Source organism: Trichoplusia ni, chromosome 12, assembly GCF_003590095.1.
Source record: "Trichoplusia ni isolate ovarian cell line Hi5 chromosome 12, tn1, whole genome shotgun sequence".
NCBI classification, from domain to species: Eukaryota; Metazoa; Arthropoda; class Insecta; order Lepidoptera; family Noctuidae; genus Trichoplusia; species Trichoplusia ni.
Window position 1 is genome coordinate 9,196,585 of NC_039489.1, and position 25,945 is coordinate 9,222,529.

Consider the following 25,945-nt stretch of genomic DNA (forward strand, 5'->3'; position numbering starts at 1 on the left):
TTCGAAGGTGAATTATTTTATTCAATTTACTTACTATCTAGAAATAGTTTCTTCTGTTCAGTTCCAAATATTAATGAAATATAAATTACCACAACCTTTGTGACTTCCTACTATAACTACATTCTCAATAATATTCTATTCGTATTCCCATTTAAAATAGCAAACCACATAATGGCACATGAAACTGAATTAAGCACCGTGCCATGTTCATGTCATTTGGCGGTGGCACTCGTAAACCCGTCAATCTCGGTATTTGTGCCTTGAATTATGCCAGTGTGACATGCGAAAGTGAGTCAACATTCAAATTAATGTGATATTTCGCGTGTTTGTTATATTTTTTTCGTGAAATTCTGCTGTGATATGTGTGAGCAAAGGAAATTGGGTTGTCTGTATAAAGCTTTTTTATTTCATTTGTTGCGTGGTTAGTTCATTTTGAAAGGTCAGGTCAAAGAGTTTAATAGCAGTCAGGTTTGTTTCGGAATTGAGCGTACAAACAAAATGAGTGATTTAAATAACGCCTACTTTTGCTTTCATAATATAATGTTAGAAGTAATGATATACTCTGACATTCTTGTTTCGATTCAAATAGCTGTTTTCCCACCACACAAAGGCTAAAACCCATTACAATCACGATTCACCAAAACCTCAATAGTTAATCACCAGAATGCACTATTTCGCAACATTTAATAATAACATGAGCACGTTCGCGGGCTTTCTACGGTCGCTGCTCACTCTGCGGTCACCAGTCATAGGTCAGCCTAGAGCTGCGCACGCGCATACGTTTTCATTGCTACGAGCGCAGTTAGCGCACAATTTGCAAGAGATCCTGTGCTACGTTCCCACGTTGAGTACAGTCAACAAAAATGTTTAACACTGTTAGATTTGTAATAACATAATAAAATACAATAAGCGAGTATTCTGGTTACTGAACAAAACAACTTTTATATCGGGATTCTATTTAAATGGCTATACTCCGTTAATGTAGAGACTCAAGAAAATTTATGGCAGTTTCATAAATCTGATTTTGTACAAGCTTTTGTTGCTGACTGTACACTTGTACAAGATTGCGGTTCTACGCATGATGTTGTCCGTCGGCTGAATGTTGAAGTAGGTTTGTGGTTGAATTAGAACTTGATGGCGAAAGCTATCATATTCAATAATAGTAGACTTCAATAAAGGTATAACTGCCAACACATTACGAATGCTTCTTGTAAGACTGTGCATTCCGGGTGAATTTTCGTAAAAAAAATTGAATATACTAAATGAAAATTTACTCTCAAAATATACGTGTTCAGAATTTTATAATTGCTCCCCCATTTTGAATCCGCAAAATGAAGGAGAGACCAATAAACAACCTCCATTTCGCAATAAGCTATCAAAACTAACGTAACATCGCTTTCACATGCACAACATTATTTATTTTCAAATCTCACTCTGCTGCTACGCCCCGTCAAGTCCATGGATACGAGACTAGTATTGCCTTAAGCAAGAGTTCGTTAGAACTGCAAACTTTACCATTATTTCGTAGCCAATGTAGACATCGAGTTACACATGCGCTATGTAGTTAGTAATTTGGCGTTCCGTCCGATAGAACGCAACATGTTAATCACGGCGGGGTAAAGGTTGCCGGCAGACGTGCCGACTGCCGACAGACACACACCTTATATTGTAATTTATTACCGAGTCTCGAGGGCCGATTAGTACGTCCTAAAGGAATATTTTTGCGGGTGTGCAAGAGAGACGACGCTCTATGCTGTGTATTGTGCTGTCCCGCTTCTCCCGCTAGAACAGAGTCAGTGAAGTTTGTTGCATGATTATGATGAGCAATGGATTTGGTATCTCATCTTTACTTTGGAGGTTCAAATTTTAGTTTCGAAATCCTTTATAATCTGAAATACTGTTCCATATTCATCAACCCAATGTCTTGAGCAGATGAAATTTAAATTCAGTTCCATTTAATTTGTTGTCAGCTTAACGAAATCGTTCTGGGTGATCTCAAAAAACCATTAAGTTAATTAAATATATAAATAACCCTCCCACTGACTAAAGTGAAAACGGATTCTTACACAGTACAATAAAAATATTTGTGTGTAAATAACACAATTAATCCAAACGAAAGGCAAATCCGTTTCCTGTTTGTTTTGTCACATTAAAATGTTAAATTAATTAAATACTTATTATAATGAGATCAGTTTGCGACGACTATCGTTATTAATTACCTAATGTTAATTTTTAATCTATCTGACAAGCCGCGCCAATTTAAAACCTTACGACATATTAAAAGTGAAATTCGAAGTGACACTTGTAATTATAAAAACATGAATACTTTCAGAATTGATAATTCTCGTTATGGATAAACTAGACTTAATATTCCGATACAAAATAAACGTCACAACTCATTTAGATATCTCGTTGCAAGATAAGATCTCGCTATAAACCACTCGATTACGATTTAATCGAGTTAAAACAACATTGCTTAGTTTAACTACGATTTATTATCGAATGTTTGTTTTAAACTAATCGATTTAATTATTTCCGAAAGCTTTTGAGTTTCACGCCGTATCATTATTTTTTATCGCCGATAATTTATGCTAATGTCATATTTTGCGTCGATATCTTAAATCATAACTGTTAAAGTGTTATGATGACATTAGCGAGGTATTGTATATCCGCCGATTCGTTTAATGTTTGTTTTTACAAGCTTTTATTTGGTTTAATGGTGTTCATTTCGAGCGGATGTGGATGTGATGAAAAGGATTAAAAGAAATTGGCTTTCACCTGAAGTTACTCAATAAGTTGCAAGAGTATTACATTTATTTTGGTATTGTCCATCAGCACCATCACGCTGCCAAATAATTGTATATGACCTACAAACCAATAGGAGCGGTAACAACGCAGGTGAAACCGCAGGGCTTAGCTAGTAAAATAATATTCAGGCTCATTAGCTAGCACACCGTTCAATCACTCTTTGTTACTTTTAAACACAAGTGAGTTAGGTACAAACAGTGCGGTTCCCCACATCATAAATCTCGGGCTATCTCGATCGGTATATTTCTCCAGCACCTAGAAACGAGTCGCGGATTGTCAGCGGAAGCGGTTTGATAAAATATCGTCTAATTAACCGAGACGGGTTCAAACAACGACACCTTTCTATTAAAATATCGTTTTGACACCGCGCGATCGCTTGTCACTTTTTACGATCTTCGGATGTCCGACCACGAGAGGCCACTTTGAATTAATTAAGTACGTTTAATGAAACAACCATATCAATTAGTGTCACAATCGAGTGCACAATCGATTAAAATCGATTGACCGATGGCGTCTCGTCTCGTCGTCGTGATTATGCGGCGTCCCACGCGATCGTTACATTCGATTCGTAAGACAATAAATGTAATTACAAGTTATTTACATTGGGTTTTAGGCCAGTCTACATTGTGAGCGGTTCAATTGAGCCGTCTTGCCTTATACGTGCATTCTGGGTGATTGCTCGCCCTCTGATGTTTGCGCTGTACTCGTACGGCGAACACGTTGAATTGAATTAATGAATGTTTTTCACGTAATCGTTTATTTATCGTTGCGGGCTTTAGCTTTGTGGATTTATAGGTTTCTGTTTAGTGCTTAAGGAGGTTTAGATATTTTAGCGAGAAATGTGAACTTCTTAAAAAGGCCTACATAGATGTGTCCATTGCTTTTTGGTTTTCGAGAGACTTACATAAAATCTCTTTTCAGATAGCAATGTTATAACATAAGTACGTATAACTTCTCCTAAAGACGATTCACGAAAACAACTTTCCTTCTAAATCACAACCTTATGTCCGCAGCAAACTCTATCAGTTCCATTTGAACAACCCTTATTCGACTCTACAAAGCCTGCAAGCTATCTATAAGAACACAAGTTAAGCTGATAAGGTTGGCAGGTCGCCAGCCCCCAGTGCGGAATATTGATTGATGTCTGACAGCGTACGAACCGAGCTCATTCGCTCGACAATGTCTTTTAATATGACACTATAATCTACTCCCCTGTTCGCAGTTTCGATAACACTGGCAACTCTATTAACCTCCAATTTGTAGATTGTTAACTTTCGAAGTCAGTTTTTTAAGAGGATCTAAGTATTTTTTAGGAGGAATGTAATTATCAAGTGAAATATTTTCTGCAATACTTATTTCATTTTGGTATCATCACAAGTCTTATGATTCACCTTTGACACATGATTTAAATAATAATATGTAAAGTGAAACGTGTTAGAAGTAAATAACCTATATGAGTAGCCAGTGGGTATAACTATCAAGCGTTACTTCTTCTAACGCAGCTGTTTCGAAACTTGCTTTTATGGGAGAAAAACGGTAGCGCCATTTTAATTAAAAATATCTCATAATACCTACATTAAAAATGTTTTTATTATAATCTATATTCGTTTTAATACAGCATCTAATTATTTTCGTAATAAAATTGAAGGTTTTTGTAATATTTTTTTAATGTTCTCACATAAGGGCTTCAGAAGCAATAAAAATAATCAAATCTATTTCATATGATGCTTGCTTTAGTTTCGTGGGTGTCCAAATTAAGATAAACTAATTAAAGATTTTATGTCCCAATTATTATATTTTTACGTAGATTAGTTACATACTTTATACTCATATGTTGTAGGAAATGAAGTTTTATTGACCTTTTGAGATATATTTGGAGTAGTCTCCACGATTTATGAACATGTTTGCTTGGAACAACGCAGTATGACAGTGTATCATTATAGTTAAGAAGCTTATTCTGTATTAGGGCTGATGCCTGCCGGCCAGCGGGGTTGTCCGAAAGGATTACCGCGGCAATGTTACACAAAGGGACAGGGGTGGGTTTTAGTCTTTAACTTTATACCTAAACACTCCCTTCCGCTCAACCCAAAGCCATTTGGTTATCTATCCGAGAAAAAAGCTAAGAAGCTTATGTAAACTTACAGAACTCGCTGTGTCGAAGCAGACACGACACATCTATACGGCTGGCTACTGACACGGTTGCATATCAACCATATTATAAGAAGAATCTCTACACAACGACTTAAAGAAAGTAGGCTCTTGCTGAGATCCAATTCTAGAGACAAAAGGTAACTGGAAGAACATAATATCGTGACAGAAATATACTATTCTTCAAGCACATTAAAAAGAGATCCTTTCTAAACCATCGCCGATATCGAACGGCTAAAGCTAAAAGGGTCATTTGACTCATTATCACATAATAATGAAATATTATTAAATTCTGCATTAATATCTGATGATGGGGTCACCCCATTAACCTTTCACTATATAGTTATTCTATAGTTGGTCTATCGGCACTTAACCGTCTCGAATTATTAAGTGCATAAGTGATTAGGCTTTAGCTCTCCTTTTCTTAGCAATTACGCCTATCTTATAAGTTGTATGTGAAAGTTCAGAAGGAAATACCACCACGTCTTTATATTATCAATGATGGTTGTGGAAGCGTGACAGCAATACACGGCGGAGAGCTTCATCTCTCTTCAACACTCGCTATTTTTCATTCTATTATGCATTTGGTTGTGATTTCTTCTACGGTTAGTTTCCGACGATTCACATAACAGCCTATTCGCTATTAACAGCTATTATGCTCTGCGTAATATCCTCATGTATTTTTCTTCCGCTTTGGGAAAGTCAAACCAAGGATCATCAAAGCCGGTGCCTTTTCCTGTCCCTCTTACCCGGATGAGGTCTAATCTTATAGATAACATCCGTGGTCTGAGGGATATTACACAATCAAAACCAATAAAATGTATTTTATTTGAATTACTTACTTTTCCAAATTGTCTAAGCGGAAACATATTAGAAGGATCCGCTGCCTCGCCGTCTGTCCGTCAGTCAGTCACCAGGTTGTAGCTGTACTGCAAATAAAACATTGAGTATTGAGTATTGAGCTCATAAAATGTCTCACATTCGAAGTTAAGCAACAGTTGATACAGTCAGTACATTTGATGGCTGCTCAATTCTTGATGCAAATTGGACTTCTTTAGTCGTTTTTTACCAAACCCTCGATCAAAATGTGACTCGCACTCGACCGATTATTTTTGCCGAATACTAGCCCCAATGATCTGTCCTTGACAAGTTATGGTATTAGTTTAACCTTAAACTTACTAAGACTAGTCCATACTTTAGCTATCTTTATTAATGGCGAACATCCATTTTGCGTATGTAACAGTCTATGGCACGGCGGATGACGATGCAATACCTTAAAGGAAGTTTAATCTTCCAAAGGATATTGGTCGCTTTTTGTTTCCATTTGTATTCATTGAGATATCGCTGTCATTAAGATATTATTGCTGGAGTATTGTTCCTGTCTTTTTGTTTTAAATATTTATTTTATTCACTTCCTGTAACGGTTAATATCATGTAGGATGTGTCTTGTGGATTTATGCAAGTTATAATACTATCGTTCTTATGTTTAGAAGGTTTTTCTTTTTATTTCTTTTTGCGTAATTTGACGCTGTGCGCACATAAATAATTTAGATTTCAGAATGAAGGCTTGGAACAAGAGACTGGTTTTCAGATAAATTAGGTAAAACAACTAAGTAAAAGTCAAATAATCGGATTCTTAAAGCTGTTTTTTGTGCTAAGCTTTTTCAATTTCCTCAAACATATATTGTCAAGGTGGTGTTTGGTGTACACTTGGCCTAAATTTAACTAAACATCTTACAGTATGATATGTATATGACTGAGTCACGGCACTTACAAATCAGTGCCAATTCTAACTCAATAAAAGATTAACTTCATTGGAAAAACTCGCACTTTCTATTACAATGGGCGGCCTGGTTTTACATTGACAATGATTGATTTTGCATTCTACGGTACAAGATGGAATTTAAAAATAACATCTCTGTTCGCAATACGTATCTAATTTAGTATTTTATATATAAATTTGATCTTTTTGATTTTGGTCTCAGCTTTAATATTTATATGTCCTAGGTAGTCAAACAACTAAAGAGAAAAAATACCAAATACTTTTTAAAACAATAAATTAAAAATTAAAGATATGGAAGTCATGTTATCACAGATCCTACAATTTATGTACTAAGTAAAAGAAAACGGTACAATTATGAGAAACAAGTTCGTAAATCTTTAATTATCAACTAATTTATTGATTAATTAAAACTTAAATTGATAAATGTTTTCCTTAATTAAGTTTCATGTTGACTCTATTTTTGTACTTTTTTTTTAATTCGTGACGATAGATGGCCAGCATTCTGAATAATTGAATACTGAATATTCATTTGTTTTTTTCTTAACTTTGATGTAAATTGGGATGGCCACTTTTGCGGCGTATTACATTAACAAAAGAAGCTAACTATTAAGTAGGTTTTGCGAATTTAATGCGTAATATGTGCAGAATAAAAAATATACGACTTTAAGACACAGCAGTAATAACTTGTGTTTAGAGTACATACATTTGATCCTTTTTTTAAGCTTTGATTGCTATTATTCAAGTCATAAAAGACTGAACCAAAAAAATCCAAATCCTCATTTCCTTTATATGGTAATTTTACGACTATATTTGACGACTTAATTATAATTAAATTAAATTAAAGCTCGCGTTTCAATCCAGTAACCAAACAAAATATTAATAAAATTGTACATTTAAGATACCTAACTTGTGCACCGAGATATTAATTAACCCATATACATAATAGTGATTATAACGCCTGTCTTAATGTGCACGAGATTTAATCGCGTGCATCGCCTTAATAAATATTGAACACACTGCACAATAAACATTCAATGTTACCCATTAACACCGCCCACGACTTCCAAACAAATAAAACAACATGCCGCATTCGCGTTCATACATTGCCTGTTTAGTTACAAGCCTATAACAAATGCCTCATATTAAAGCGTCCATGGTTGTAATACATTTGGGTTCTGTCAAATTTCATGTGTTTTAGAGTGAAGGTGGGGCTGTAGACGCCCAGCAGACGGCAGCGAAGGGTTCAATGACCTGTTTTCGTGCCTGAACTATATCTAGATCTAGATGTGTCGATTGAATTTAACGCTCGCTGACAAGGGAATCGTGGATCTGTAAAAGAACTAATATAAGTCGTGATCCTTCCGCTTGTACCAATAATTCTAGTCGACAGAAATTCATCCAGGGTAGATCATATTTGAGAAAATCAAGCAAAAGTAGAACGTGACGTCTGTTGATTACATTTTCCGTGAAACTTTTTAATAGGTAAGAGTAACCCGTCTTAATATCGCACTCTACGGTATTTAAGTTCATATTAATTAACAAGCGCGTAATTAAAAAGTAGTAAACTCTTAATCTATCTACTTTCATCTGATAACTTTTTTTTAAGAGTTTTAAATTGCATAGTTAAAAAGCGATAAAAATCGACGAATGTTTGGTGCTTAATCAATTATCTAAAAATAAATTAGTCGATTTTATAGGTTTTTAACGAGACCGTCGTTAATAAATAATGAAAAAAACTGTAATACTAAATATAGCAGTGAAATAACGTTACTGAATATGAAATCAATGGCCATAACCTTAAAAAACTGACGTCAAAAGAAAGGGGTGGAAATTAGACAGGGGTAGAGGTGATTGACCTGAGTACTGTAGAAATGTGTGTGTGTATCGATAATGAGAACGGTTGCCCTTCATAACATATTTAGTAACATTAGATTTTTTCATAGTGTATTTTGTGGGTATTGGGAGGTTGAAATGGACAATCGTCGAAACGTAAGTTTCAATTAGAAACGTGACAACAAAATTCTTTAATCTAGAACGTAAAAATATACAACAAATGTATGTTTTCGTATAGGTATCATGTTTTTGCTGGTCCATATTATACAGATGCAACAAAAAAATATGAATTAAAACATTCATTTGTTCGGTTAAAACCTAGCTACTTGTTTTTAATTAAGAGGTTCTCTCAAGCGTACACGGTGTTCAAGTCTCTCCGCGAAACGCTTTTAAAATCTGGAATGTTTTGAAATCATAACGCAATTTAAAACGAAAATTTCTACAGCGGAAATATGTCATCTTATGAAAATCTTCAGCGTCTATGCTTCGCCTGGCTCGCGAGAGGTCCTATTAGTAGAGATATTTCGAAATGCCTTGAATTTTTGCTTTAGAAATAAAGCGTATTTTTCTCGTACGAAACTCTTTTGCTCGGTACCTACTTCCAACGTCTGGCTCTCAAATATGAGAAAACTTTACAGGTTCTTGCTGCACTGAAATTGGTTTCACTTTAAATAGTATTTTATAAAACATGTTTATAAGGTTCTTATAAAAACATGATTCTAGACAAGTAAAGAATTTATTCTTTTAAATTGGAGTTTGATTAAAACCATCTGCTCATTTCAATCAGAACGATTCATGGTATCCTTAAGAATATATTATACTCTTGTTAGCAAACGTTATCACCTTAACCGCCACCCAGATTCAGGTCATAAAACAAAACGCTACAAGCCCTATTCAATCAGAACTTGTTGATCAATCAGAAGATGTTTTATTTAAATACTAATATGTCAATCGTGTGAATCCTAGCAAATTGTCAGATGTAGAACAACGTTACAGCAAATTGCAGTACCCATTGGCTTAAGAAACAAATGACGATGTTGAAACCAAGTGTACCTATTAGTAAGGCACTGGGCCCCGATTCTGCTAATAACAATAGCCGATGAATGAATGGCAATGGGATTAAATTTGAAACTATTTCTATTGTCTTAATTTGCAAACACAATAATTGGAAATTAATCTATTGATTGTAAGTGTTCCACTCCGTACTGGATTTTCAATAATTGTGTTAGAATAATGCTTACAATATAATACAAATAGTGTCAATTTAATGCAATATCCAGTCATTCATCGGCCATTGTAAATAGCAGAATTGGAGCCCTGTCAAATGACGCTGTTGTCAAGTACACTCGAAGCATGAATGTCGGAAGATCTCGTACTAATCTAATCTCCGCGTATCTTCCTAATTGCATCCTCCTGCATGGATATCCTGATTATTTGTCTAACACTCTAACCCAGTTACATTGTTAAGCGGTTGTTGTATTTTGTTTCCTGGGCATTAACCTGATTTTGAGATGCGTAATTTGGTTGCACCGTTCGCTAATGTTGTTTATACAAAGACGTGCTTGTTTGGTTATGCTCGTCAAATTATATGCTTATGCTGTTAAGTGCCACTATAAAGCGAGCATTTATGCTCTTGCTGCTATATTTCATCAATACCACTTATTTTATTCTGCTTGGATATAGCATCATCTAAGACTAAAAATAACTGAAACCTTTGTGATAACTTCTACGAAAATAAACCTCTTCTCAGCCATGTGTCGTTATCAAACTAGGTTTTATACATGAAGGTTTAATACCCAGACTCGGTCCACACAAATCCTGCCCTTATCCGTATATCTTCAAGGCATATCAACAAGGGGTCGATCAGATGAATATCACTTTCGAGAAGCGCGGCCGTTCCCACTAAATATGTTAAAGTATTTCACTTTATCTAACTAAATTATCAATAACCAACATCTGATATTATAATTTCTATTATATGTAAATATGTCTTCTCAATCGGAGTCATGTAATCTTGTTGATTCAACTTTTGTATTTATTTTAGTATCTGCTCTTTAGGCACCGTTTTTAATTAACAAATGCATGATATTACAAACAAAAGCGTTTGTACACGAAAACTGAACATAAATATACGTGTGTTCAAATAATAACCGCGAAACATCAAGAAGCATTTGAAGTTAAACAAATGTAGTTCTTATTTCGTACGTACTAGAGTTATTTTTGCTGATGTAACAGTAAATGTAGGCTTCCCTTGCTAGGCAATTCGCAGGTGCAAAATAAGAAAAATGCAGGAACATGTCGGAACAAAGAGTTCGTCGGTAGTCAACATCTGGTTAGCTGCACACGAGGTTTTTACCTGAGTGCGTGTGCACTTGAAATTAACGAGAGCAGCCTTTGTTTCATTGACCTTGGATAACGCTAAATATGAAATAAGAAGACATAAAACTTTGTTGGCAGTGCTTGGTATGAATTTGTCTTTTTGGCCAGTAACGTCGCGTCATGGCTGCTTCTTGGGAGTATACTTCAAATGACAGAAAAAAAATCTGAAGAGCTTTCCGAGTACCATTCGTGTCTTTAAGTGCCTTTGTTTGTATTTCTTTTTCCATACATCATGCCAACCAATAGAAAGCATGATAAATGAATTTGCAAAATAAAAACTCTTTAGAATTAGGTTAGTAGGGCAACGCGCAAAAAAACCTTTCATTAAATCTAAAAAATATTGTCTGAGATAATCCCAGTAGAGTACTATCATATTAGAAAGTGAGAAGCTACGAACGAACAATAACATTCCGACTTAAAATAATGCTTAATAATGATCCGTCCGAAATAAGAACTGACTTAGATTTATTACTGTCACGAAACTACTATTTAATGACCATTGATTTACAAACTTATAAATACGGCCCGGAAAATACAATCACCTCCTAATATCAAAGGCAAGTGTGAGATTGTGACTGTATCATTATAGTTGTAATATACAATAGACATATGAAATGAAATCGTAGGTGAAAGAAGGTACCAAGTAATTTGAGCCTCGCAACAGAGAATGTGTAATTTCATCCAATTTAGCTTTTTTTTTCTCCGACACCGGTTGGCGCGTTAAGTAGCCATCTCTAACAATCGAAAGGATAGGATGGTTGGATGCCAACCAATTATAAAATTCTCATTTATCATTACCTGTACGGTTGTATAAAGATTTCTACATTTCTGCGAACCGTCAGTATAGGTACTTCAAATCTTTTATAAAGGTTGTTCATTTTTGTAGCGAATACGTTTTAAAATAGATAGAATATAGAAATTGGCTGTAAGTTTGTTGACCTAGTAGGAAATGTACAAAATAAACATTCAAATATGTAACTAATTGGAGAAATTGGAAATGCAACACAGCTGGTTCACAACGCGTGAACAGATTATAGCAAGGCGACGATTGAAGCGGGCACGACCATAGGTACATGCTTGACAGTCGCAGGAACCGCGATACACTTACCGAGAAGTTTATAATTAAATTCCAATTCATTTGCTTCCAAGGGAAAGTTTCCTCGCATGAACTTAACCTTTGTACTGGTTTAATTTAAGTTCCTTCCTTGCACGTAATTCTTTTGTAACTTTTGTCTTGCCGTTGAAATTGAGCAAACTGAATTGATGTTAAAAAGACTATCGTATTAAAATTAACATTATACAAACGTCAGTTAACATTCAGCGAGTCAAACAAAGGCTTTAAATTCAAATGATGTGCAAAGCCATTGAGCGGGTTCGGTTTATAAAATATGAAAGCTCCGCTCAGATAACTAGGCTTTAAATATCCGAATGGCTATAGGGAATAACAACGTCAAGCCCGACAATCCCGTGGGAGGTGATAGGCACTTACATTGAGCACTAGCCTTGTCACTACCTCCTACTAAAGTCCATTGTTATCGCCAACAGCTTGTTATCGATACACGTCTTAAAACTCCACTTAATTGGATGATTGGGGATATTGGTCAGACATATCGAATCTCAAGATTGAATAACAGTATTAAAACTTAATAACGATGTTTATAACCGTTATTCGCGGAAGACTCGACTAGATACACTGAAACTCATATTTTACAGACGGCAATAAACTTTATTGCTATAAATCTCATTTAATATTATATATTAATTTAATTCTTTACGACTTATAGTACATGGAACTCGTCGACAGTATTCAAACTATCGTAGTTACCGAGAAACGCACATATCCCAGCATGTACCAGTGTCGTACTGTGCTGATAAAGAGTAGCCGTAAATCCGAGTTAACACACTCGATACATTCAACTGTTCTTACGACCACTATCTGCCGTTGTCACAGACTACGAGCCGCGTTCCCGTAAAACATGCGCCGACACAGAAAATCAATATGTGCCAGCCTAGACTGAGGTTTATCTGACCGCGTTTCGAGCCACAAATCAACCATGCAAATTGCTTTATTTTTTATTCACGAGCTAATAGTTACACAGTTTAAAGGGCGCCCGCGGCAACTATTGATTTTACTCTCGAATTAAATATAGTTATTATTTTAATAGCGCTTGTAAACATACCAAATTTTTTAAATTGTGTCAGTTATATTATAGTATGCAGACGCTAATTACGAAAGAACAAGGTGTAAATAATAGTTTGTCAATGATTCCCATTAAATTTAAATTGTCGAGAAAGTGCACAATCGTTGGTCTCTGTAACAACGTAATGTATTGCCTTTCATTTGAAAACGAAGAGCGGTTTCTCCTGTCGTTCCGCGTATGATAAAGTTACGCGGTCTCTCATTACCGCAGATATCATTAACTTGGTCTCATTACTCGTGGCGTTTGTGGAGCAAAACCCGCGATGCAGAGGCGTAAACCCATTACCCGGCCAACTACTTGTGATATCTAACACAGCCAGCACCCCGCCTCGGTGCGGCGTTACCAGCGACGTTATCACTCCATCTCACATCCACGTCAGTTATTACACGAGTACAGTAATAATTGCCAATATTCCGCACGATCTTATTAACTTTGAATGTGCGTCGTGTTTAATGCACCTTACCAACAACGCCTATGCTACACTTATTTAACTTAGTCCTGTGTAACGTTGTGATTATTTGTGACGTGAGTTCAAAGGCGAGCACTCAAACCATAACTCCAACAAAGGGAGCTTCGTTGTCTAAACATTTCTTTTTTGCTTTATGGAATTTATTATTATCTTCCGGTGACTGTTTTCACCATCAGTCCCTTTGACAGCTGTTTATTTTAGTAACTGTACCCTGTCAGGCGCCATGTTTCTTTTCGTTGCGTGTGGCGGTAAGCGCAGCCGAGCGCCCGCCATGTATATCACAATTAAACAATTTACTCTCACGCACTTTCTTCCCCGTGGTTAATTATAGGCGTGCAGAGATGCTAGGTTTTGTTTAAATATTTATAATTACAAACATATGTTTACGTGTATTACAGTCTGTACGACTGTTATTTATGGTCGTCTATTTTTTGTGCGTGCTGTACACAGGTTTAGATCTATAAGTGTAGATACATACAATTCAATGAGAATCTGTTACCCTTCGGCCGAGGGGGCGTGGAGTAGATTGCTTGGCTGGGGCGGCTGGTGATGACGAGTAATTTACGCAATTCACTGCGGCGCCTGCAGGCCGCACGCGCGCGCCATCCGTCGCCCCGCAGGCCAAAGCAAGCCTCTAATACACGAGATAGCATAAAGGTGTTGCTACATAAAGATCGCATCGCATTTGTTGCCCATATTGTACGCATTCAGGATACGCAGTAATATTCAGAACAGTCGTAGGCGTTGGCAGCAAAAGAGAATCGCATGAATTGCAATAAGCTAGAGATGTGTCTTCACTGGCGCATATAATATAAAACGGACATCATAATCCCGCATAACATATGTCAATTTCTAAATACGACAAAGCGTAGTCTTAACTGTTAAGTGACATCTTAAATGCACGCGTCTATTTTACATGAAGATCACACAGACATTTTAGATTCTGTTTGCAGTCGAGACATTTAGAATATTTTATCGGCATTTACATAGATCTTGACATCTTACCGTCTCATGCATTTAAATGAAACAGTATAATAGACACTTTTTTGCTCTTACTCAATAAAAGCTGACTAAGCTTGGCGAATTAGACCACAGGTTACCCGGGATACAAGGAATTATGTGCGAAAATTAAGTGGAAACAAAAAGAAACTCATACACTTTTCTTTGCCGCGCTTCTGGTACTTTTCTGGTTTCTTCCACAAACGATTACTTGAGCGTAATATTAAAGAAACGAACGTCTTCCAATCTACGAGTTTCTACCAAGATAGAGTTTATACCAGCAACTTGATACTTCATTAGTTACTCGTATCCCTGTGCAACATTGTTGCAAGCACTCTTTGTTTAGGATAGAATAAATCTTGAGGCCACTGTACTCTGTTTAGCATTCTGGTTTATTGGCCTCACGCCTGTGGACTTTATGTCCCACGTTAATGTCTCATCGGCTGGTCGCCCCATATTTACTATAATGGGAAAGCTATGTAGGGCGTGACTCTCCTCTTGTTTTTTCACGCTCATCACGAAGAAACCATTGTTTTGTTAGGGTTTTAACGTGACGTCATCGTTAGAGTATTTGGTGAGTGCGTGGTCTCTTTGTCTTTTATTTTGGTCTACTTTTGTTGCACAATGTGCTTCTGTTATGTTTAAGTTAGTTTAAACAATTGTACGATTGTTTTTAGATTATCGTTTGTCATTTATTACTTTTCCTTTTATGTCCGTCAATTCTATTATTATGACTGACCCTATTCGTTTGCATTCTACTCAATAGTAGTAGTATCTCTAGTGCACACATAAGAAGCACGTACGTTTTATGAGCTAACCAATGTAGTAAATAAAGTTTCTTCAAAAGCTATTTATTAGCTTTTATTTGTGGAAGAAACCAGCGAAGTACCAGGAGCACAGCAAACAACAGTAGTTTTTGCTCCTTGAGAGAAAGGCCAATACAGGTCAGCCAGTGTAACTGTAGCGGTGGCGGCACTATCGCCGCAGTTTGCATCTCAGCGCTCACTCACTCCCGGGAGATAGCACATCATTGTTAAGTCGAGGAAGTGTGACCGGACACAGCGAGCCGAGCTATCGGTTCATTTATCTTCGCTGATTGTACTATTTGTATAATGTCGATACTGTTCCACTGCTTTTAAGAGCCAACGTAATGATCCAGTTAGGGGGTTTATTGTCTGTACAGCTTTGCCCGAGGCAGCGCTCGGCGCTCGGATGACGTTTTTCATTTTCCTCCTCGTGAAACTTTCCTTTTTGCTTTGTAGGTGTAATATCCTATTCATTTCTAGGATATTGTTATCATATTTTCAGATTTCTTAAACATTTTAAAATGTATTTAACATTGACATTTCGGTCCATATGCTATGACTCAAGCTCACTACAAATGTAACTGCTGTATTACATGACACAGGTGATTAAAAGACCTTGACTAAGAAATCGTACAACTTCATTCCTAAAAAAGGAAAAAGCATCGTTTACACGACCAACCACAGCGACGCTCTCGCTCATAAAGCCGCAGTCGTCTTTGGTGGCTTGCACTCGATGCTACCGAGATCGCTAGCTATGATAACATCCACCTCATAAAACCAAGTATTTGCTCTGCGAAGCCGAGCGTTATCTGACCATCTTGTTGCATTAACTACGCCGATTTGCCAGCCAAGTTAAACTGTTATGACAGAGCCAGCCCGGGTTCACGCGGACTCCGTGTAATTGAATATTTTCCAACAATTTTGCTTTTTGAAATGTAATGGCTTTTGATGAAGTGAAATACGGAGTTGGGTGAAGACAGGCGCTGTTTAGCGATTTGCTTTATGACCGATTGTTCTGCGTCTTTTGAGGCTGAGTTAATGATGCTTTCTTTGATCGTAACCTCTTTTGTAAATAGGTTGAAAGCGTTTGCGGATATTAAACACAAAATGCCCAGGTTTAATTCAGATTTAATGATATTTTTCCCCTTCTTCCTGACCAAATTGTATATAAGCTTCAATGTATCTGTAATGATCATTAATAAAAATAACGTGTATGTAATGTTGTTTGATAAAGCCAATTGACTTGGTAATATTTTAGTGAAACGAAAATCAAATTTCAAATAAACAAGTATTACGTTTCACTGCCGAATTCTTAACGACTACGTTAGCTAATAAAATACTTTTTGCTGCCGTTTCAGAGTTTTACGGGCATAGTTATGATTTATGAGTTAATTTATTCCTTTTTTATGGAACAGCTTTTTTATTTGCTCTTTTGCTCGTACTTTGATTTTTTTTCTGATATTTTTGGGTGAAGAGTCTGTTTAGTACCGAAATTATCGCAGAATTATGCGTTTACGATATTCACGAAATAAGGAAAATGCAATATAGAGCATTTCAAAGAAATTGTCAGTTTTCATATTTGGGATATTGGAAATAGACCTTAACATTATTACAATGTTTCTAAAAGCAATCATAATAATTACCATTTCAAAGTAAATGCATGCATGTTCCGATTCAACCCCATTCGGTGGTCATATTAAGTTTTGATGAGGAAATGGAAGGGTTCCCTCTCCCCTGGACTTCACCGGACTTCCCCGGTAGGGGCCGGAAGTGGTCCCCCTCGGACACAGGTAGTGATGTCCATCCGTGTTCAGTTGCAACGTCGGTATTAAGTATTAAATGTTAATGCTGACGTGTATCGAATTTCCATTAATTTATCAAATGGTTTTTTGTATGAAGGGTGGACATTGTGGACACGCATGAATGAATCTATTTTTAAAACATTTCCTTACAAGTGGATTTCATTATGGAATTGAATATGTCGATTATATTAATATTAATAATACTGATTTAAAGTGATTTATATTGTCGAGATTGATTCGTGGAATGCTGAACTCAAATCTTAAACTTGAACACCATAAATATACTAATGCCAAAAGTATAGAAAGGCTCTAAAAAAATATTGAGTTAATTCGTAGAGTTAAAGCAGAACTCATTATTCAAACTCCATACTAACGATTTTTTTTCTTTATTCAACAGGGTGCCAAACGCGCCCAAGAGCTGCATTGCTGAGATCTTCAACGCGGATCAGACTGACGGCAGCCCAGTGAAGAATGGTGCCGCCAGACCCCGCGTAGTACGCGACACGCCGACACGCCCCCGCGATACGCACTCTAGGCTCTTCGGACAGGTGCGTCAAACACAAGTACGCAACCAGGTTTTACTTTCATATACTTATACTATACATTTACCCAAACCGACAGAAGTCAAGTTAGGAATCGACACTTGACGATCAGTTGAAACATCACACCGAGTTCACGAATATTCGGAACACTTTCAACGACCCAAAATAAGCTGATACTGGTAAGATTATTGAAGTATTTTGGTCTTTGTGTGCATATTAGACTTGGTAGTGATGCGGTAAGTAGTTTTAGAGTATGAATTGATAGGAGCTCTTGCTTGTTCTGATGGCAAAAATTTAGACACTAAAACTTTTCCCTGAAGATTTTTTCACACGGTGCAAGTCCTCAAGTCTTGTCATCCCACAAGTAGTTGGTTTCCTGGTCGAATCTCATCGTTTATCAACTAATCATTACCAGTAACAGGTACATGCAAGTGCCCTATAAACGTTAGTCGCTTGTTACGACACCCACGGTGAATGACGGGGTGGTCTAATCACGCAGCAATTACTTTAAACGGTAAAACTAAATCGATTCCAAAGTGCTGTCGCGGAGATTTAACATGCGGTGGACGGTAGCCGCATCAGGAGAGGTCTGTAATATGGGACACGCCTCTTCTGAACAGGTGGGTAAACATAGTCTTCCGTTTACAGATAGTGATGGATGACATTTCAATATCCGGAGCACTTTGGAGAGTACAATTTTTTGTGTGTTTCGATGTTACATCCAGTATTAGTTTGTTTCTCTGTTAGTTTGTTATTATTTACTAATTAGTTTAAGGTAATATTAGCTAATCATTTATTGATAGCAATGTAACTAAAATAAGCTTTTATCACGTTCCAGGCTGTGAACAACCCGGTCTCGCCGATGGTGACTGATACAATTCGCAGCCACATTCAATTCGGCGACTCGGACATGAACGGCTCAAGCCCCACGCACTCGCCGTCGAAGCCGGCCAACGGCAGCGCGTCCTCGACCCCCAGCCGAGGTGAGACGGACCTCGGCGGACACTGTGAGTCGATCCCGTTGTAGGCACGACAGAGCACGGCTAGCTACGCTCACGGAATACGTCACGGCTACGAGCTGATACATACCATACTGGGATGGAATATAGTTATAATTAGTCTCTTGAACACATTCTGTGGAAACCAAATTTAATTTCTGTCAGTATTTGAAATTGTGAGGTTGGTGGTGGTGGAATAGAAATGACTTCCAATCGTTTTTGGTCACAGTCATGCCATAAGTTAAGGACACGAAGCGAAAAATTACAAATTAAACTATTCAAATAAGGCTAATGTCGATCCAACATTTTGACATGATTAATAGTTGATTGGATATAATGCTTTGTGGTAAAACTGTAAATGAGAAATCTGTATTATTTTCAAAGAACAGTTTCTTTTTTAATTTTAATTACTAAAGTCGATAAATTTCACGGTCGTTAATTGACTTATGCTTTTATATCTCTATGCACATCTATTAAAAATAATTGCATAGAGATATCTGATTCAATCGGACCGGAAAGTCATCAGAAATAATGTTTCGTGCAAGAGTCTTTATTAAAAGAAATGTTCAGTATGTAAAGCTATCCATTCCACGTAGCAGGTATGCAAGACCGTTTACAGATATTGCAGAAATACTCTTGGTAGATTTTTTCAGCAATTCTGAATGCGATCGAGACGCTCGGATCCGTGATCTATTCCAAATACTTGGCACTCGTGCACGCTAGGAAGGAAACGCTTATACTACTTGTACTCATATATAATATATACAGAAACGCTCTGACTTTCTTCTCTCACTTACTTATCTACTCACGAATAACGTCTAAAATTAAAAATGTAACTTTCATTGTAATAATCATGATACAAGAAATAACACAGTTTTATGAACGAGTCGTGCTTGGCTTAGAATGGAGCATGTTTACACAATAATCATAAACAACCTTTAATACTCAAGAGATGATGATGATATGATTATGTTATTTAACATTGTTAACGACTGAATAGTATTTAAAGGCACGCGTAACATTAATTGTTAAGTATAAGATAAGCGTTACAATAAACGGGATCGCTGTCTAGACAATTTTTGAATATAAAGTCAAAATTTAAGTTAGGCCGCTAGTGTAGTAGATCCGAATGAAAACCAATTATTCTGTAAATGGTCAGCTTCGTACACTCCACCGAAGAGGAATCCTGTGACAGGCGATGGCGTGGCCGTGCCCCCGCCGCGCCGCCGCCACCCCGCCGCCAGCCTGCGAGGTGCCGACCCCGACCCTGACGATCCCTACACCCAGCTCCTACACCCACAGCCCACACACAGATACATCACCAGAGATTGGCCCCCAAAACCAGCTAACTATTACGTAGAGTCCACCATGAAACCCAGCCTTACCACCAGAATAACACCCTACACTCTTCTTGGTTTGGAAACCGACGATCCTGAAATGACCCATCCTATAATAGACCCAGACTCCTTGTCGCCTCAGCTAGTTCTCAACCGTCATTGGCCACCATTCCCTGCTCAGCACTATTTAGAACCAAAGGAACCTAGGATTCCGTACCACCCTTTACAGCCTTATGCTTTCGTTGGCATGAATTCAGCTCTCGGTGAGAGACCAAAACCAGATTACAAATATGATCCTATTCCCGCACTTGGGGGTCCAATCGATCCATTCTTGGTAGCTCATGTGGACCCGCCGCCAACGCTGTTCAAATACGAACGCGACGGGCCCATCCCCGACATCACTCCACTGGCGACTTCCCTAGTCCCTGGTCCTCACACTCTGACCGGCTTCCCTCCCATATTCCACAAACACGTCCCCGGATACCTTTTTGATCGCAATCGGCATGCAGCGGACCTCCGACCTAAGACGTACTATGTAGACTATGTCCGCCGAAGAGAAATGGGTGGGTGCTCGGTTTACACTGAAGGAATGTTGTTGTTTGCGCACCGATAGCTCTGATGAAATATGTGACTACACGAGATCATTTCATCAGTGGAAGCTTCACACTTTTATTTTTTGCTCAACAAAAGGATTGTGGTACAATTTCCTTCATGTCTATAAATTGAGCACCCATTGCCGTTTTATTATTTGCTCATATAGGGTTTAGTAAACCATTCCTTTCTTCTTAGTACTGTTGTATATTTATGATGTATTATATAGTGCTTATGATATCTCCTGCTTGTAGGTAATGTTGTCGTTGAGTACTGTATTCGTTGTAATGTGTATAAGTTGTGTTGTGTATATTCGTGTCGCTCAAACTATGTTTTTCTTCTTTATCGCACGTTCTCTTTCTTCTATCTATCGTTGTATAGTTGTTAGGTACTGTAAGTACTGCTTTCCATTCTTATGCTGTAGGCAGTCGATGTAGGTTATTGTTGATAGTGTCTATAGCTTTTTTGTCTATTGTAATACCGCTGTAATATTATGATAACAACATTTTTCATGAACAAAATATGTTCGTAGGTTTTCATTCATGTTATCTATACTTTCGTAGTTATGGTTATAAACAGACACGTATTTTTGCATGGTGAATACTGATTTCAACTTCCATTTAGACGAGTTTCACATTCAATTTCCACTAAAGTAACTTAACTTTAGTTGCTTTAAATGGAAACACAACAATGTTATATAAAATACTAACGAGACCAATATAACAATTTCAGAAGGCAACCCAATCACCGGTGACGGCTACAAATCGATGAACGGCCAGATCAACACGGTGACATCAATAAACGGCAACAGCCACATGATCCACCACAGCCGCGTGCCGCCCGGCGGCTACTCCTCCGGCCTCTGGTAGAGCACCCGGCGCCCACCTCCACCGCCCGCGGCGAACGACCAGCCCCAGTCGCCGCCACACTATCGGCATGCGCTCTCACCACGTACTATCAAGCCGATGCTTCATGTGAACTCACCAGCCGAAGTAAAACAAACATCGCTATAATTACAACGCGCGAGGTTTCCTTTACTTTGCGCCGGAAGCCGATGGCCCCAGTCGACTTCCCTGGCGAACGCCTCACATTAAGCAGCGGCTTCATAGTATTCACTCGGTCGTTATCAAAATGCATTTATTTCACTTTCCTATTATTTTGTTAATCAACTAAATTTGGGTAGTATTGGCAAATCTTAGTAATGCCATTTGTGCACTCGTAAATTGCAACGTCCATTATGAATTGAAAGAGTATATGTTGTTAATGAAATCCTTAGCCTATCCCAGTAACAGTTTCATTCAAATAATTTAGAATAGATTATAGATATTTTTGTAATAGTAATATTCGATAGTTACTTATTGTAAAGTTAATAGATACGCGTGCGGAACTCGGCAATCATAATCTGTAAACTGTACAATCTCGCGATCATAAATAACCAAGACAGTTTCGCTTATGATTTCAAAGTTGTGCATACAATTATCTTAAGAACTTATAAAATTGTACTCTTTCACACTTGTACGAATATAATATTAACCCATTGATATTGTGAATTTAGGAGTGAGGAAACGTATCAGCAATATACCAAAACGAATAGTGCCTTGATCGATGATGAGGAAATTCTCTAAGAATTGATGTACATTGTGTAGGCGTGAACATTATGATTATATATCTATATTTCGCGGTATAGAAATAGTAATCATGCGGCACTCGAGCTAACTGCTACAAGTAAATTAACCTTATCTTTAATATTCGACACTGCATAGGGGTCATTAATCTCATTTGTTGAATTTCATTATCTTAATATTTAAATAGAGGGATTTATAAAATGCATTTATTTAAAACTTTTTATACGAGTTTATTTTATTTTTTAGTTTATTTTCTACTCGTTTAGAAGTAATGTAATGATGGACTTGAAATTTTTGGTAGATTATCTGTTAACAGCAAGGGATGATGAAGTATGTATGAAGAGTGATGTTTCTATGCGTAGCTGTAACAATCTGGTAGACTTAGCGTAGGCATATCATCTTTGTAAAAACCTTTTAATATTATCTAACATGGAATCGCATAATCACTGGCCTAATTGTAACAAAATGTTAATAGATAATAACCATTATTTCAAATAAAGTTTTTTATTAATATTGAATTTGTTTTATTTTTCTCATCTCTAGAATAAAATACCAATCTGTTCCATTTGTTACCTTCCCAGTCTATAAAGAGTTGACAAATACACAAGTATTATCTGACTACCTTCATAAAAAAACTGTAGAAACTATAAATAGTCCGTTATCTGTACTTTGCTATGAACTTAGTTAAATTTGAAATAGTGTGAACTTACTATTCAAGGAAAGATATTCCAAAAAAAGTTTTTAAAACGAAACGGATGTGTGAAGGGCTAAACGTATCGGATCCTGTAAAATGCGAGTGAGTTTTTTAACTACTAACACAGAATTTAGAATGTTATATTTTAAAATCACTATATTAAAATACTTGTTTTTATCAGGATTGTTTATGAACTCTAGAGCCTATGCGTATGACCCAGGGACTAGGTGATAAGAGCGTTAAATTCAGGCTGACCAATTATATCCAGCAATCATTTTTTGAGACCGAATTTTATTATGATGTTGATAGGCACTAAATCCTGAGATCAAATGTCCATTCTAAATTTGAGGGAGAAGAATGCACTGAATACCATGAGTGCTACGACTAAAAACAAACGTCTGCGGCAGACAAACTACTAAGTAAGATCATTATGAGTCGACGCGTCGACGTCTTTTGGTTGAATTGGTTGTATTTTGTCGTAACTTGGTTTATATTACAACGCGATACAGCTGTACCGTGGCCCAGTGATACAAAGGGCAAGGAACATGGGTGGGTCTTAGTGAGTAAAAATCTGACTCCCTTCCACTTAACCGGTTCAATCTAAAGCCGGAGAATACGTTAATGCTGAATATCCTGATATGATTCCTGATAATAATTAAACCTGGCATCAACAATCGGCAGCAAGCAAGCACGACAATTAGTACTAAAATTTTCCCAGTATGGAATTAATCCTATGCCATTCAATGAGGCTTTTATAGCCAGACCTTTTGTTATTCAGTAGACTAACAGTAATAAAAACTTTTTTATCAATTCCATAATAATTTATTAAGTTGTACCTAAATTAAAAAATCAATTATTAATCTTTATCTACATTGTCTTCAACTTGATTGTCTGTTTCGCTGCTAACTTGTTTAGTTCCATTGTTAGTCCTCCTTTCTTTGCTGGGTAGGTTAGCTGGAGACTCTATTTCGAAGGTGACTGGTCCGTCGTTTTGTATGCTGACTTGCATATAAGCTGCAAACTGGCCATCTGTAAAAGGGAAAAGGATGAATGATACCCCACCGTTTCCCACTTCTGTACACCGCCATCTAGTGACAAGTAGTAGAACTGTTAATACCAAGATAATGTTGTAGATGGCGACAGTTATGGGAAAACATAATTTCAGAAAGTAAATACTAATAAAAAACGATGATAACAAACCTTTAATTTTTTCTGGTTTGTAAGCATCTTTTAACATCTGTAAAAAGTTTTCATAGAACTCTTTGGATTTTTCTCCAGGCATGGCATGGTGGAAGTCAGGTTTGTTGCCCTGAAATAAAAAAAGCAGTTATGGTAACAACTACCAGCATACTTATTCTAATATAAAACATGAGTGTTTGACTCTAGAGAAGATATAAATTATACAATTTTAGATGCATCATATAGTTGTAGTGTCCTGGCAATTCTAAACACAGATTTGTATGCAAAAAGATGTAAGTCGATCCACAACACAGGCGGCAAATACAGGTGACTTTTCAAAGTTACATGTTCTTTCTTCATTTTCTAAGACCTGGATTTCATGGTCATAAATGCCCTTCCCTACATAGGAACAGGCCTATGCCCAACAGTGGGTAATTTATGTGGTGGTCTTACATAAATGAATGAACAAACAATTGTCATGAATCTCAAAGTTAACATATTTTTTACAAAAATCTGTAAAATAAATCATAATTTTCCATAATCCAATGCAGTAGTTTTAGTGTGTACAGTGCACACAAAATAACTGTAAAGATCTAATATGTATATTTCTAATTGTAATCTTACCTTCCAAGTGTTATACAAAGTGAACTGACTGACACATAAGATCTCTAATTCCTTATCTGCAACACTTTTCTTCCATTTCTTACTGGACTCATCATCAAACAACTTTATGCTTAATATTTTACGAACTCTGAAATGTTAAAAAGGATTAATAAGAACAATCTTTAATCAACAAAATGTTTTAACTGCCGAATCGATGTTTAATTTTATTTAATGCAAAATTATATGCAGCATATGCGTTTTTAAATTATTATGTTTAGTATCTTTTTATACTCACATGTACTCCATATCTTTCTTAGAATCGCTACTGGATATACCAATAAATACACAAATACCTTGACCAATACTACTAATCACTTCGTCATTCACTGTAAAAATTGATGATAAATTTATAACACTGAACTCTATTGATTGCTATTAGGTACATCTTAATGAGAGTATCTTTACAATAAGATCACAAACAAAATAATGGAAACTTGCGGCTCCAGTAACATTAAATATAGACCCTTGCCTAATTTAAGAAGCTATATGTGCCTAATATATATTAGTAGGTATAGTTTATATTTGCCAACGACATTAGGAATATTATAAGAGCGAATGTTATAAAAGGAATGCAAATGAAATACATATTGAAAAACAAGAAAAATAAATCGTTATAATAGATTCTTTCATTCAATAAAATTTAAATTATGTTTTGAATACTAAAAATAATAGTTAACCTTAATTCGTGAAATAGCTTACCGGTCACTTTAGCGTTCATAACGCGTTGAATTAGTGCCTTCATTTTGTACTTTTTATACTACTATTTAATAATCCTAATTTTACATAAGACTATAACTATGTAACTAAAAATAATAATCAATATTTAAAATTAAAAACAACGCAAATTTTTTTGACAGATTCAACGTCACGTCAAACTTGTACAATAGCTGTCAAGAATAACGTTTTGTTAACAATTTTATGAATCCGTATTATATATTTTCTTTTTAAATTACAGGTTATTCTTGATAATTTTGTCATTGCATTGTCATTATAAACTATAACTTGAGAATCTCTAAAGTAAAATTACGATTCCAAGCGGATATTTTTAATTAAGCTATTCAGCACTAGATGGCGCACCTACCTAACAA

At 36.5% G+C, this 25,945-nt stretch overlaps 2 protein-coding genes across 14 annotated transcripts in view; one reads left to right on the top strand and one right to left on the bottom strand.

The window, feature by feature from the left end:
* LOC113499691 (microtubule-associated protein Jupiter) overlaps positions 1 to 22,834 on the top strand; it is a 120,434-nt gene extending 97,600 nt beyond the window's left edge. For 5 of the 13 annotated variants that reach the window (XM_026880250.1, XM_026880245.1, XM_026880252.1 and 2 more), the window contains 4 exons: positions 17,626 to 17,791; positions 18,609 to 18,777; positions 19,928 to 20,020; positions 21,429 to 22,834. In XM_026880250.1, the coding sequence (XP_026736051.1) occupies positions 17,626 to 17,791; positions 18,609 to 18,777; positions 19,928 to 20,020; positions 21,429 to 21,565 (565 nt within the window). In that variant the 3' untranslated portion in view covers positions 21,566 to 22,834. The remainder of the gene's footprint in view (positions 1 to 17,625; positions 17,792 to 18,608; positions 18,778 to 19,927; positions 20,021 to 21,428) is intronic. The other 8 variants (XM_026880248.1, XM_026880255.1, XM_026880246.1 and 5 more) reach the window with 7 other exon arrangements.
* Positions 22,835 to 23,807: 973 nt separating this feature from the next.
* Positions 23,808 to 25,719, bottom strand: LOC113499693 (D-aminoacyl-tRNA deacylase). The gene is made up of 5 exons (XM_026880259.1): positions 25,557 to 25,719; positions 25,093 to 25,183; positions 24,819 to 24,945; positions 24,216 to 24,324; positions 23,808 to 24,044 (listed from the first exon to the last, which is right to left on the bottom strand). Exons 1-5 carry the CDS (start codon positions 25,597 to 25,599, stop codon positions 23,872 to 23,874), a joined length of 543 nt encoding a protein of 180 aa, XP_026736060.1. The 5' UTR covers positions 25,600 to 25,719; the 3' UTR covers positions 23,808 to 23,871.
* Between the last annotated feature and the right edge of the window lie 226 nt (positions 25,720 to 25,945).

Bases quoted from the DNA above. Each gene is read 5' to 3' on its own strand.
- LOC113499693 (XM_026880259.1), bottom strand. From the start codon at position 25,599: ATGAAGGCACTAATTCAACGCGTTATGAACGCTAAAGTGACCG. The intron at 25,184-25,556 runs GTAAGCTATTTC...CAATTTTTACAG, and splicing joins TATGAACGCTAAAGTGACCG to TGAATGACGAAGTGATTAGT. The intron at 24,325-24,818 runs GTAAGATTACAA...TTTTTATTTCAG, and splicing joins CTTTGTATAACACTTGGAAG to GGCAACAAACCTGACTTCCA.